We start from the raw sequence: 13,804 nt of genomic DNA, 5'->3' as shown, positions 1-13,804 counted from the left end.
CTCTGGTTGGGACTGGTAACAACATCTGATTCCACCGTCAACCAGTACAGGGAACCCGTGTGTATGTGAGGGTGTGCGTGTGTGCGTGTGCGGGCGTGCACATGTGTGTTACACAACCAGGGTCAGACAGACCATGTAAACATAAACAGAATGGGGTCGGCTAGTCAGCTAGTCCACTCGGGCAAAAAAGGAACTCTTCGCTCTGAACATAAACTATTGCATCACTCCACATCTGTGGATAATGGAAACATAGCCTGTCCTCCTCTACAGTGGAATCAGTGAAGTTTTGGCACTACTTATACGACCACCCGGCGATGATCCATCCTCCATTGTTATGTCTAACCTCTCAATGACATCCCAGGCATTCCACTGTATAAATAATAAAATATCCCACCAAAGCTGACATTTGCATTACAACCCTACAGATAAGGCAAGAGACAGAGTCATGTTTTTTAGTGAGCTGCAAACCTTTTCTTCTGTGATCTGTGAACACTGGCCCTGTGTTGAACTGACACAGGCTTTTGTTAGATGACTAAATCAGAGATAAGAAGGTGACCTTCCCATTGCCTGTGAATACTGTGTGGCTGAGAATGTTATTAGAAACCAGAGTGAAACAGAGACAAATTAACAGTCAGATTATTGTGTTTCATTCAAGGTCTCCTTTAATTAAATGTTCTAAAGGGGTATTAATCAAATATTAATATTGTGTTTTATTGTTTCTCAGGTCACCTTGCCCCAAAAGGGGACAGAATGAATTTGATTTGGGAGAATAAAAAATCACTAACACCATGGAACAAAAATTAAAAATGAGAATGAAATCTTCTGCAGAGGAAATTGAAAGGAAATGGCAAATTGGATTAACATTCATTAAGAATCAAATGTCAAATAGAAAGGTCAGGTTTTGTAGGATTCAATGGAAGAATTAAACAGTGACGAGTATCCGTGTTCTCAAAATTAAGATTCAAGATAATGACAGAAAGATCGGTTTCTCTACGAATTTTGGTCATGCAAAATGAGGGATGAATTCCAAATGGGTGTCGTAGAGTAAAAGTAAGGCTTTGTCTCTCTTTCCTTGACTTGAATGATGAAATAGAAGAAGGATTGAGAGTTGTCATATTGGATCCCTATAGAAATACAAGCGCTTCAGCGTTAGTATATCACAACGGTACAGTAGATAAACCACCAGTGCATGGAGTTTGGGGGCGGCAGGTAGCCTAGTGGTTAAGAGCGTTGAGCCAGTAACCAAAAAGTTGTTGGTTCAAGTCCCTGAGCTGACTAGGTGAAAAATCTGTTGATGTACTCTTGAGCAAAGCACTTAACCCTAGTTGTTCTGGATAAGAGCATCTGTTAGCCTAACCTACATTGTCTCACTCTCATCATGATTGTCAGTCAGCTCATGTCAAGGGAATAAAATAATTAATCTTTGAAGCAAATGTCTCCTAAATGTATTATAGGACAAGGTCCATTGGGGAAGAGCCAAACTCTGTTCTTATCAGGACGTGTTTGGTTTATTATGGCTCTGTTGCACTCTGTCTCGCCACACTAGTCTAAATATACTTAACAAGACTTAACTTTCCCTAAAATACAACATTTCACTCAGTACCAGATGAAGTTTTTACTGTGTATTTGAGACATGGCCAGTTATTCTGAGCCAAAGAATGTCTGTGAAAGATTGCATCTTTTGGACCTTTGGCATCATTGGCTCAGTGTTGTGGTCGCAGCAAACTACGGTACAGTCATCTGAGAAACCTCTCACATTTCCTTTCACATCTTGAGTCACTCCCCCCCAACCTCTGTCTCTGTCTCTGTCTCTGTCTCTGTCTCAATTTGTCAGTGAGGTCACTTATACGTATTAATTAAAGAACAGTAAAGATAAAAACCCTCACAAAAAACAACAACCCCATCACAAAAAAATTAAAAAGAAGACAAAGAAAAAAAGAACTGTTTGGTTTTTTACACTTCTGCTCGTGTGGTTAAACTACTAAGAATGAGGCTTCTCAGCTGGCCTTTAATCAGTTCAGCTGACTTCACCTTCCTCTTTGTGATCTGAAGCAACACCAGAACCCACAGATCCACATAAGAAGACAGACAGCAGGACCCAGTCCAGAACTCTGACTACGACAGGCATGATCCAGTTCCCTATAGATCCACGTCTCCACTCTGCCTGCGCTCCCATCTGATCTGAGGCAGGCTGGCAGTATCTAAAGGCCCTCCACTCCCTCGCTGTTAGCCACAGCCGACATACCAATTACAGGATTATTTTTAAAATAAAGCTTAACCATACAACCCCAGGAATAGGCCTTAAATAGCACAGTGTGGAATAAGCCCTGTCGGCTGTGCATGGCACTGCACTGCACAGACAGCATGTGCCACCTACAGGTTACAGCCCACAGTCGACAGACTAGAGAGACACCATACTGCAGCTGTGCTGCCGCCTCAAGACCTCTAAAACCTACAGAGCTGGGACTACTGTATGTTTATTATGAGTAGGGCTCAGAGTTTTCCCTGACCATGAGCTAACTGGGAACAACTTTGGGACTCAGTTAAGGCTATATGGTCAGGAACAACTCCAGAACTTAATTATGGACTAGTCAGAGCTACTATGAATCCCACAACTAAGCAATCAAAGCCAGTGAGCTCAGTGAATAGATAAATAAGAAGTTAATCAGTATCAGAATGGGTGATTAATAATACACAGGTCTTAAATACATCTAAAACTAAAAGTATTGTATTTGGTAAAAAAAATGCAGTTGTGCATTACGTGATCATTGATCAAGTTGAGGAAGCTATACTCCTAGGTACAGTTGAAGTTGGAAGTTTACATACACTTAGGTTGGAGTCATTAAAACTCGTTTCTCAACCACTTCATACATTTCTTGTTAACAAACTATAGTTCTGGCAAGTCGGTTAGGACATCTACTTTGTGCATGACACAAGTAATTTTTCCAACAATTGCTTACAGACAGATTATTTCACTTATAATTCACTGTATCATAATTCCAGTGGGTCAGAAGTTTACATACACTAAGTTGACTGTGCCTTTAAACAGCTTGGAAAATCCCCGAAAAGGATGTCATGGCTTTAGAAGCTTCTGATAGGCTAATTTACATAATTTGAGTCAATTGGAGGTGTACCTGTGGATGTATTTCAAGGCCTACCTTCAAACTCAGTGCCTCTTTGCTTGACATCATGGAAAAATCAAAAGAAATCAGCTAAGACCTCAGAAAAAAAATTGTAGAACTCCACAAGTCTGGTTCATCCAGCAATTTGCAAACGCCTGAAGGTACCACATTCATCTGTACAAACAATAGCACGCAAGTATAAACACCAAGGAACCACGCAGCTGTCATACCGCTCAGGAAGGAGACGCGTTCTGTCTCCTAGATATGAATGTACTTTGGTGCGAAAAGTGCAAACCAATCCCAGAACAACAGCAAAGGACCTTGTGAAGATGCTGGAGGAAACAGGTACAAAAGTATCTATATTGACAGTAAAACGAGTCCTATATCGACATAACCTGAAAGGCCGCTCAGCAAGGAAGAAGCCATTGTTCCAAAACCGCCATAAAAAAGCCAGACTACGGTTTGCAACTGCACATGGGGACAAAGATTGTACTTTTTGGAGAAATGTTCTCTGGTCTGATGAAACAGAAATAGAACTGTTTGGTCATAATGACCATTGTTATGTTTGGAGGAAGAGTGGGGTGTCACGACTTCCGCCGAAGTTGGCTCCTCTCCTTGTTCGGACGGCATTCGGCGGTCGACGACACCAGCTTTCTAGCCATCGCCGCTCCATTTTTCATGTATCCATTTGTTTTTTCTTGTTCCCTACACACCTGGTTTTCATTCCCCAATCAATTCATATGTATTTATTCCTCATCATGTCTTTGTGTAGGATTGTTTGTGTTACGTGTATTTTGATATTGTGGATATTGTTACGCGCATTACTTTTTGTCTATGTTCTGTGTTTTGGGCACATTTTATGTTATTTTTATGCTGTCTTTTGACCGGAATAAAAGTTTGCCTGTTCACTACACTCTGCTCTCCTGCACCTGACTTCGCCTCCGATACACACTCCTAACAGAATCCTACACCTACCATGGAGTCAGCAGGAGCAGGTACCCCGGTCAGAGGAGTCGAGGAGCGCGTCCAGGAACACGCGGCTATGCTACATCATCTCGGTGCCATGATGGATCGCGTTGTCCAGACCATGGGCCGCTGGGAGAGACAGGTAGTCTCTCCAGCGCCTCGACCAGCTCAACCGGGGTTATCTCTACCCGTCGCGTCCGGATCCAGCTCCAGTGGAATACGTCTCTCCCTTCCCAGGGAGTATGATGGGACGGCCGCACAGTGCCAGGGATTTCTTTTACAACTGGACCTTTACCTGGCCACTGTTCACCCAGCTCCCTCAGGAAGGGAGAGAGTATCCGCCCTCGTCTCATGCCTCTCGGGGAGAGCTCTGGATTGGGCAAACGCCGTGTAGGGAGATGAAGACGCGGCGTTGGACCACTTGGAGGAGTTTACCCACCGTTTCTGGGCTGTCTTTGACCATCCACCCGATGGTAGAGCGGCGGGTGAACGACTCTGCCATTTAAGGCAGGGGACGAGGAACGCACAGGATTTCGCGCTGGAGTTCCGGACCTTGGCCGCCGGAGCAGGATGGAACGACAGGGCCCTCATCGACAACTATCGATGCAGCTTACATGAGGACATCTGACGGGAGTTGGCCTGCAGGGATGCCACCACCACCTTTGACCAACTGGTGGAGATGTCCATCCGGTTGGATAACCTGCTGGTCATCCGTGGACGTCCTGAGGGGGCTTTGTCGGTTCCATCTCCCAGCACTCCCGCTCCGATGCCCATGGAGTTGGGAGGGGCTGTTCGTAGGGAGGCTGGAGGAGGGGCCTTCAAGTGCACCGTCTGTGGAAAAACTGAGTTTAAATGTATTTGGCTAAGGTGTATGTAAACTTCCGACTTCAACTGTATAACATTGGATGGTCAATTATCATGGTCAAGTCATATTGAAAAATGTGTTGTGAAGATGGGGAGGGGTATGTCTGTTTTGAAAATATGTTCTGCGTTTTTGACACAAAAATCAACTGTACAATTTGTTCAGGGTCTGGTTTTGTCCCATCTTGATTACTGTCCGGTAATATGGTCAAGTGCAGCAAAGAATGACCAAGCAAAGCTGCAGCTGGCTCAAAACAGAGCAGCACACCTTGCCTTTAACTGCACATACAGAACTAACATCAATGACATTCATGATAGTCTTTCCTGGTTGAGGGTTGATGAGAGATGAACTGCTTGTCTTCTTGTTTTTATGAGATGTATTACTGTAATGAAAATTCCAGATTGTCTGCATAATCAAATAACATTCAGCACAGACACCCATACATACCTCTCAAGACATGCCACCAGGGGTCTCTTCACATTCCCCAAGTCCAAAACGAATTCATGACAACACACAGTATTATACAGAGCCATGATCCAATTACTCCAGCAAACAGCAAAAAGTGGATAAAACAACGTCTCATGGCAAAATAGCGACTGTGAAATGACACACACACATAGACACACTCGAACACAATCTACACACACGTTATTCGTCAGTTGTACATCGTTGAATTCTACATGTGTGTGACTGTTCTTGTCTATCAGTGTATCAGTGCTTGGTCATCATGTTTTGTGTTTTGTGTGGACTCCAGGAAGAGTAGCTGCTGCTTCGTCAAAAGCTAACGGGGATCTGAATAAACCAATAAACCAATAAACACAGTCAGTGTATTGATCTAGTGTATAAATAACTAAAGCTGCTTTCAGGTGGTTGACACTGAGACATGGTCATTTATTTTGTTTACAGCATGACGAAGTTCCCTTTACAACTCTCGAGAGGACAGTAATACCATGACCGGGGCTGAGAAACATCAGTTGTGTATTTAGGCTACACTCCACAGACAAGAGGATGGACTGGAGATCAATACAGATCTCTCTGTGCAGCTAATGGGGAGAGTTCACTCATTCCTTTCACTTTTGCTGTGCTCTCCATGCCATCTGCTGGTACATTATAGATTCACTAAGGATATTGTGAGAATATTTTGTATTATCGTTTTGATTAAACCGATGGAATCTGCGGTGGATCTTTGGCATTCCGAACACATCATGGCCAGATTTGGGAAGAATATGGTTGACATCATGACGGTGTTAAAACCAACTAAGAGGATAACTAGGTCAGATGGCCCATTCGTTACTCAACGGTAGACATTTGGCTGTGGGACGCTTTCCCCGAAATGACCCACTTTGCTTCCAAGTGTCTTAGATTTTCCTCTGAGAGCAGCCAGCTGCAATGTGATGGGAAACCAGGCGGTGAGCCGGTGAGTCATTCGCCCTCGACCTCAGTGAAAAAAGAAGACGTAAGCACTTTTACCAGAGTCAACAAACTTTGGGTAAACCCTTTGCCAAAGGCTGAATCATATTCTCTGGCTTTTCAGTATATTTTTAAAGATACCTTTTAAAACACTATTTGTCTAGAGAGAAGATGCTCCAAGTATCAGAGCATCATCATTCTTGTTCATGTCTTTGAAACAATACTCCTAACCCCTAGACCGTGGTATCCACTGCTCTTTGAAACAATACTCCTAACCCCTAGACCGTGGTATCCACTGCTCTTTGTAACAATACTTCTAACCCTAGACCGTGGTATCCACTGCTCTTTGAAACAATACTCCTAACCCTAGACCGTGGTATCCACTGCTCTTTGAAACAATACTCCTAACCCCTAGACCGTGGTATCCACTGCTCTTTGAAACAATACTCCTAACCCCTAGACCGTGGTATCCACTGCTCTTTGTAACAATACTTCTAACCCTAGACCGTGGTATCCACTGCTCTTTGAAACAATACTCCTAACCCCTAGACCGTGGTATCCACTGCTCTTTGAAACAATACTCCTAACCCTAGACCGTGGTATCCACTGCTCTTTGTAACAATACTTCTAACCCTAGACCGTGGTATCCACTGCTCTTTGAAACAATACTCCTAACCCTAGACCGTGGTATCCACTGCTCTTTGAAACAATACTCCTAACCCTAGACCGTGGTATCCACTGCTCTTTGAAACAATACTCCTAACCCTAGACCGTGGTATCCACTGCTCTTTGAAACAATACTCCTAACCCCTAGACCGTGGTATCCACTGCTCTTTGTAACAATACTCCTAACCCCTAGACCGTGGTATCCACTGCTCTTTGTAACAATACTCCTAACCCTAGACCGTGGAATTCCACTGCTCTTTGAAACATACTTTCTATCCCTTATCATCTTGTTCTATCTTGACATTTAAACCATCCATCTTAGTAAATAGTGCATTTTCTAACTGTGTAAAAACCAAATGCAATAAAAAGAGGGGGCAAAATACTGAAACCAGGTGCTACGCCAGGGGTTTTCTATTTGTCAGTGATCACACGGAAGTCTTTCACAGGATCCCACATAGCCACCCTGAAACTAGAACAGACGTATTTATGGAATTAAGTGAGAGACGCAACAAGAACACAAAAACGAGCAGCAGGGCTGATGTTTTCAAAAGGTGTGATGCCATTGGTCACCAGACCTCCCTCTATCTACACTGATACTCTGCTTATCGTCGCTCAGAAACTAGAGACAGATACATTACAACTGTGACAAAATCTTCAGTGAACCTACTTCACTCAACTTACTTTTTGAACTTTCCACTAAAGTTTTATTCAGTTTCTCACAGTAAATGTAGCACATAATTGCCCATCATTTGGTTCCCTCCCAAACAGTCCATGAACAGAGCGCTTTGGCCCACAGTAAGTTAGGGCACTGTTTGGCTTAAACATTCAATTCACATCAAGCTGTACTGCATAATAAGCAAAGAAGTGTACTTACAGTGTTGGCTGCTCCTGGGGGCTTCTCAAACATCCTCTTCAAGTTACTCAGAGGGATGTCAAACCTCTCAATGGTCTTGGCAGCCTGGAGGTCCTCCCGGAGTACTTGATCGTCCGTGCCGTCTGCCTGAGGGCCAGAGAGATACGGCGAGGAGGAAACGGAGCCCGAGGTCGCTAATGACTCGCCACTCACCACCTCCAACTCCACTCCATTTCCTGATTGAATTTCCATTGTTGTGGAAACCGTATCCCCCCGTTCTTTCTTCTGGGCAGGAGCGTACAGGGGAAGTCTATTGTATGACTGGGAGGTAAAAGAGGGAGAAAGGAAGAGAGATTTGTGAGTATTGTGAGTGAGAGAAAGAGAGAAAGAGGAGTAGATGGGGTAGATTCCTTTCTCTGCTCTGTTCTGACCCTGTAGCTAGCTCTAGACACACCAGGCTGATAGACGACACAGAGAGGCTGGCCTTCAGAGGAGGAGAGAGGGAGAGGAGAGAGGAAAAGGTTTTCCCAGTGACACACCGTTTTGGGTCTTGGACGCAGCTCACAGTAACGTCAGCTACATAGCTATGAGAAATAAATATCCACTTTAGAGAGAGAGACAGAGGGAGACAAAGGGAGACATAGAGAGAGAGAGCGATAGAAAGAGAGAGAGACAGACAGACAGACAGACTTTATAAATGTAATACTACACTAATATTATAGCCTACCTCTCAGCTTAATCCTGAAGCAAGGAACTCCAGAACCCAGTTTAGACTGAACAGACCCCTTTCTCCCTCCCTCTGTCAGTACCACCCAGGCCAGGCTGACAGGAAACAGTTGAGACCCAGGTTTGACCCAGCCCTAGCCTTGTCTGGCTCCAATCCTATTATTCCTGAACAAATCATGGAAGCTCTGTCACAATTATCCTCCCACCCCAGCCGCCAGTGTGATAGTTGTTTTATTGCCCTTCCTTTCCTTGGGAGGGTTTTACTTCACTGGGCACGGCTAAAGGTTGTTTGACGGTTTAAACACATTTCTTCCTCTATTTACACCATTGGAGCACAATTTTTGTACTGTTTTTCTTTATCCGCCTGTAACATTAATGGTGCCTCTCACAGCTTTGCGTTGAATGTTTTTTGTCTTTCAGTGTGGGGACTTTGTGCAGTGTGAGGATATGCTAACTGTACTGTAAGGTTTGCTGGGTTATCTGAATGAATTTAAACAATGAATCGCCAACCATGTGAAATTAATTGAATTACTTATGCATAGGTTGTGAAATCCGCCAAGGCAACTCTGTGGTCCTCTCAGGTATGTCAAAATGACTTTTTTAAGCAATAGGATTTCAAAGAGTACCTTGGCAACCGTCTCAGGTAGTAGTTGAATATATTTTAAAATACACTTAGAAGGTATTGGAAAATACTCAAATTACACTGACTCAAACACACTCCCATGAGTTTGAAAATAGTATTTGAAATAAGTATTTGAAAATACTTTCAAATAGTAGGCTGTTTATAGCAGATTATTTTAAAATGCCTTAAATTCCTTCCAGGAGAAGTAGTTGATTCGGGCCACGTTATTGGAAAATAGTCAAATCCCCAAAAGTTGTTCAGCTCAGGGAATAAAGAGAGGGATACAGCGGGATATGAGAGAGGGATAAAGATTGAGCGAGAGATCAGATCATCTTAATGAGTGCGAGGCCATGACAGATGCATCTGATAGTACTGTGGGGATATAGTATCCAGCTTCATTTGAACCTGTGGCATATACATTATTTAGTGGAGGCCAAAGGTATGTGTGTCACTTTCAAATGGATCCTGTATCCACCTGGCACACTCATCTTACATGCATGCACACAAACACATGCACATGAACTCAGCAAAAAAAGAAACGTCCTCTCACTGTCAACTGCGTTTATTTTCAGCAAACATAACATGTGTAAATATTTGTATGAACATGACAAGATTCAACAACTGAGATATAAACTGAACAAGTTCCACAGACATGTGACTAACAGAAATGGAATAATGTGTCCCTGAACAAAGGGGGGTCAAAATCAAAAGTAACAGTCAGTATCTGGTGTGGCCACCAGCTGCATTAAGTACTGCAGTGCATCTCCTCCTCATGGACTGCACCAGATTTGACAGTTCTTGCTGTGAGATGTTACCCCACTCTTCTACCAAGTCACCTGTAAGTTCCCAGGCATTTTTGGGGGGGAATGGCCCTTGCCCTCCCCCTCCGATCCAACAGGTCCCAGGCGTGCTCAATGGGATTGAGATCTGGGCTCTTCACTAGCCATGGCAGAACACTGACATTCCTGTCTTGCAGGAAATCCCGCACAGAACGAGCAGTATGGCTGGTGGCATTGTCATGCTGGAGGGTCATGTCAGGATGAGCCTGCAGGAAGGGTAACACATGAGGGAGGAGGATGTCTTCCCTGTAATGCACAGCGTTGAGTTTGCCTGCAATGACAAAAAGCTCAGTCCGATGATGCTGTGACACACCGCCCCAGACCATGGCGGACCCTCCTCCTCCAAATCGATCCCGCTCCAGAGTACAGGCCTCGGTGTAACGCTCATTCCTTCGACGATAAACGCAAATCCGACCATCAGCCCTGGTGAGACAAAACCGCGACTCCTCAGTGAAGAGCACTTTTTGCCAGTCCTGTCTGGTCCCGCGACGGTGGGTTTGTGCCCATAGGCGACGTTGTTGCCAGTGATGTCTGGTGAGGAGCTGCCTTACAACAGGCCTACAAGCCCTCAGTCCAGCCTCTCTCAGCCTATTGCAGACAGTCTGAGCACTGATGGAGGGATTGTGCATTCCTGGTGTAACTTGGGCAGTTGTTGTTGTCATCCTGTACCTGTCCTGCAGGTGTGATGTTCGGATGTACCAATCCTGTGCAGGTGTTGTTACATGTGGTCTGCCATTGCGAGGATGATCAGCTGTCTGTCTCCCTGTAGCGTTGTCTTAGGCGTCTCACAGTACGGACATTGCAATTTATTTCCCTGGCCACATCTGCAGTCCTCATGCCTCCTTGCAGCATTCCCAAGGCACGTTCACGCAGATGAGCAGGGACCCTGGACCTCTTTCTTTTGGTGTTTTTCAGAGTCAGTAGGTATGCCTCTTCAGTGTCCTACGTTTTCATAACTGTGACCTTAATTGCCTACCGTCTGTAAACTGTTAGTGTCTTAACGACTGTTCCAAAGGTGTGTAACAGTGTAGGTTCCGTCCCTCTCTTCGCCCCAACCTGGGCTTGAACCAGGGACCCTTGCACACATCAACAACTGACACCCACAAAGCATCGTTACCCATCGCGCCACAAAAGCCGCGGCCCTTGCAACGCAAGGGGAAACCCTACTTCAAGTCTCAGAGCGAGTGACGTCACTGATTGAAACGCTATTAGCACGCACCACCGCTAACTAACTAGCCATTTCACATCGGTTACAGGTGCATGTTCATTAATTGTCTATGGTTCATTGAATAAGCATGGGAAACAGTGTTTAAACTCTTTACAATGAAGAGCTGTGAAGTTATTTGGATTTTTACGAATTATCTTTGAACGACAGGGTCCTGAAAAGGGACGTTTCTTTTTTTGTTGAGTTTTACGTACGCACACGCACTGCCCTCTCCCTCCCAAAGCGGATCAGAAGTAAGAAATGGGCCTCATAATCTGTAGTCCTAAAGTCCTCTTCATTCTCATGGAAAACCCTTCAAATACAAAGACATAACTCAACAGCTACATACCAGCCATGCCATGACAAGTAGGAATATAATTTGTTATCATGGAATGCAAAAAGTAGGATGGGGTGTATTTCTCTACAGAGAAGTTCTCCATAAAAAAAGCACTGTATTGTTTCTTTTGTATCCAAATGAAAGCTCTTATTTCTAAACTTTCATTAGATTAACGTGGGCTTTTTTCAGCAGACGGGGAATTGCTGCATGCAGTACTAGACATGTGGCTAGGTGTGATCTATTCCTGGCTCTCTAGTCATTCAGTATCAGATCTCTGTCTCACACACTCCAGTTACTGAGGTTTACTTCAGAGCTTGGTTTTCACACGTCACCGATACGGCAGGTGAGAAGGGACACCCTACCTAGTGAATGGTAATACTTATACTGCAGCCTATGTTTACAGTGTTTAATGGGGTGTTCGAGTAGCTCAACAGCTACAACAGAGATGCACACGGCACTCAATGCCTTGGACATTACGTGGCATTATCAAACATTTCCTTTTATATTATTTAGTTGTGCTTATTTCACGATAGGTGTTAAACAGTGTACTGACCTTTCTTTTTTATTGACTATACACCTTTAAACAAACGTCCATTTGATTTGACTTCTAACAACGCTTGACCAAAAGAACAATGTATAAACTGTTGTTGGAGATTTCTCCCAACTGTTACACTGCTTCTCCCGTTCAATCTCTCGTCGTGTTCTCTTAACAGCCGGATGAAATAGTTTAATGACTGACTTGCCGGGAAACCAGACCGAAGAGACAGATTGCAACATAGACAGTTGAGAGTTCACCATTTTAGTGAGGGAAAGCTTCATCTTGAGGTTTGTCGGGGAATGACTAGGCTACAAGCAAAGAGCTATTAAACGTATCCTAAGCTTCAGGCCATAGTTAGCTTGTTTGGCTTGGTACTCTGCCCAGACCAGACCGTTCTTTAAACACAAACTCAAATGGTATTTGGACATTTCTCAGCCACCTCTCTCTCTCTCTCTCTACTGCTGGAAAAAGTGACTCCATCTCATTTAGCTCTCATTACAATGCAGCTAGAGTCAACAGGGGATAAGGGTCTCGTAGAACCATGTTTCCCAGGTACTAAGCAAGACTTCCTGTTACAAAGACATATGGAAGACGATGAATGTGCAAGACAATCAACGTTAGTTACCTTTGTGTATGTAGACTGCAATGAGCCCTACAGTGCCTGTCAATAATACAGATGTAGGATCTTAATTTGAGCCAGTTTGTTACAGCATGAAAGGACATTTGAATTATTATGTGCATTACAATTAATGGATCTTTTTGTAGGAGGTTGATACATTTTTCGTTAGGGTAAATCAAGTCTTAAATTTCAAAGTGGAAATTACAAACTTTAGAAGCTTTTAAACTCAATCACACTACAGGTTTTCATTTCCTGCTGGGCAGGAAAATTCTCAGCAACAAAAGAGTGATCAAATACGTCTGTAAAATCACAGAGAATGGAAATGGAACAGAACGGATCCAGTGCCGTCTGTGGGCTGTGAGCGCCCTCTGCTGTCTTCTGGCTCTAATATCACTCTCTACTGTACCTGTACCCACTGATAATACCATTTTTCGGCCAATACTACAAATGTCCCCAAGTAGTCGCTATTAAGTAATCTATTCAAATACACGATGTGCTATACCCAAATCCAACACTTGAATAAAACAAATTCAATGAAATATCAAATGATAATCATACAGAATATACTATATATATATATATATATTATACAACTATAACAACTTGTGGACACATCCTGGCAGGGTGTTTCTGTACCTCAGCTACGACATTCAAATATAATACTTATTCTTGACAGCTCAATACATAAAACAATACACGGTTAAGTATTTAAATACCCTGCTGAGAGGCTAGCCAAGCTTTCCACTGGATGGCAGCAAAACATTTCCACCGCACCAAATCCATCGCTGAGCCCCCACACACACACACACGCACGCACGCACGCACGCGCGCACACACACACACACACATACACGCACACACAAACAGCTTCTTATCTGAAGACCAAAGACCACAATTATTTTTGTTGGAGTTGACAAAAATATTGTTTTATGTTTTCAAAGATAGGCTACAATGTTTCAAAAACGTGTAATTATTTGCTACAGTAGCCGACACTTTGGTAGTCCACGTATAATTTCATTCACCTGGGAATGATTGGCTAA

At 43.7% G+C, this 13,804-nt stretch overlaps 1 protein-coding gene across 2 annotated transcripts in view; it reads right to left on the bottom strand.

Moving 5' to 3' along the window:
- Positions 1–8,310, bottom strand: part of LOC106575303 (uncharacterized) — a 62,233-nt gene extending 53,923 nt beyond the window's left edge. The window contains exon 1 of one of the 2 annotated variants that reach the window (XM_082963459.1): positions 7,901–8,310. In XM_082963459.1, the coding sequence (XP_082819585.1) occupies positions 7,901–8,131 (231 nt within the window). In that variant the 5' untranslated portion in view covers positions 8,132–8,310. The remainder of the gene's footprint in view (positions 1–7,900) is intronic. The other variant, XM_082963460.1, reaches the window with a different exon arrangement.
- Positions 8,311–13,804: the final 5,494 nt, after the last annotated feature.

Source organism: Salmo salar, chromosome 17 (genome assembly GCF_965601325.2).
Source record: "Salmo salar chromosome 17, fSalSal1, whole genome shotgun sequence".
In the NCBI taxonomy this organism is placed as follows: Eukaryota; Metazoa; Chordata; class Actinopteri; order Salmoniformes; family Salmonidae; genus Salmo; species Salmo salar.
The sequence above is the reverse complement of the archived record's forward strand: the minus strand, read 5'-3'. Positions and strand labels throughout refer to the sequence as shown.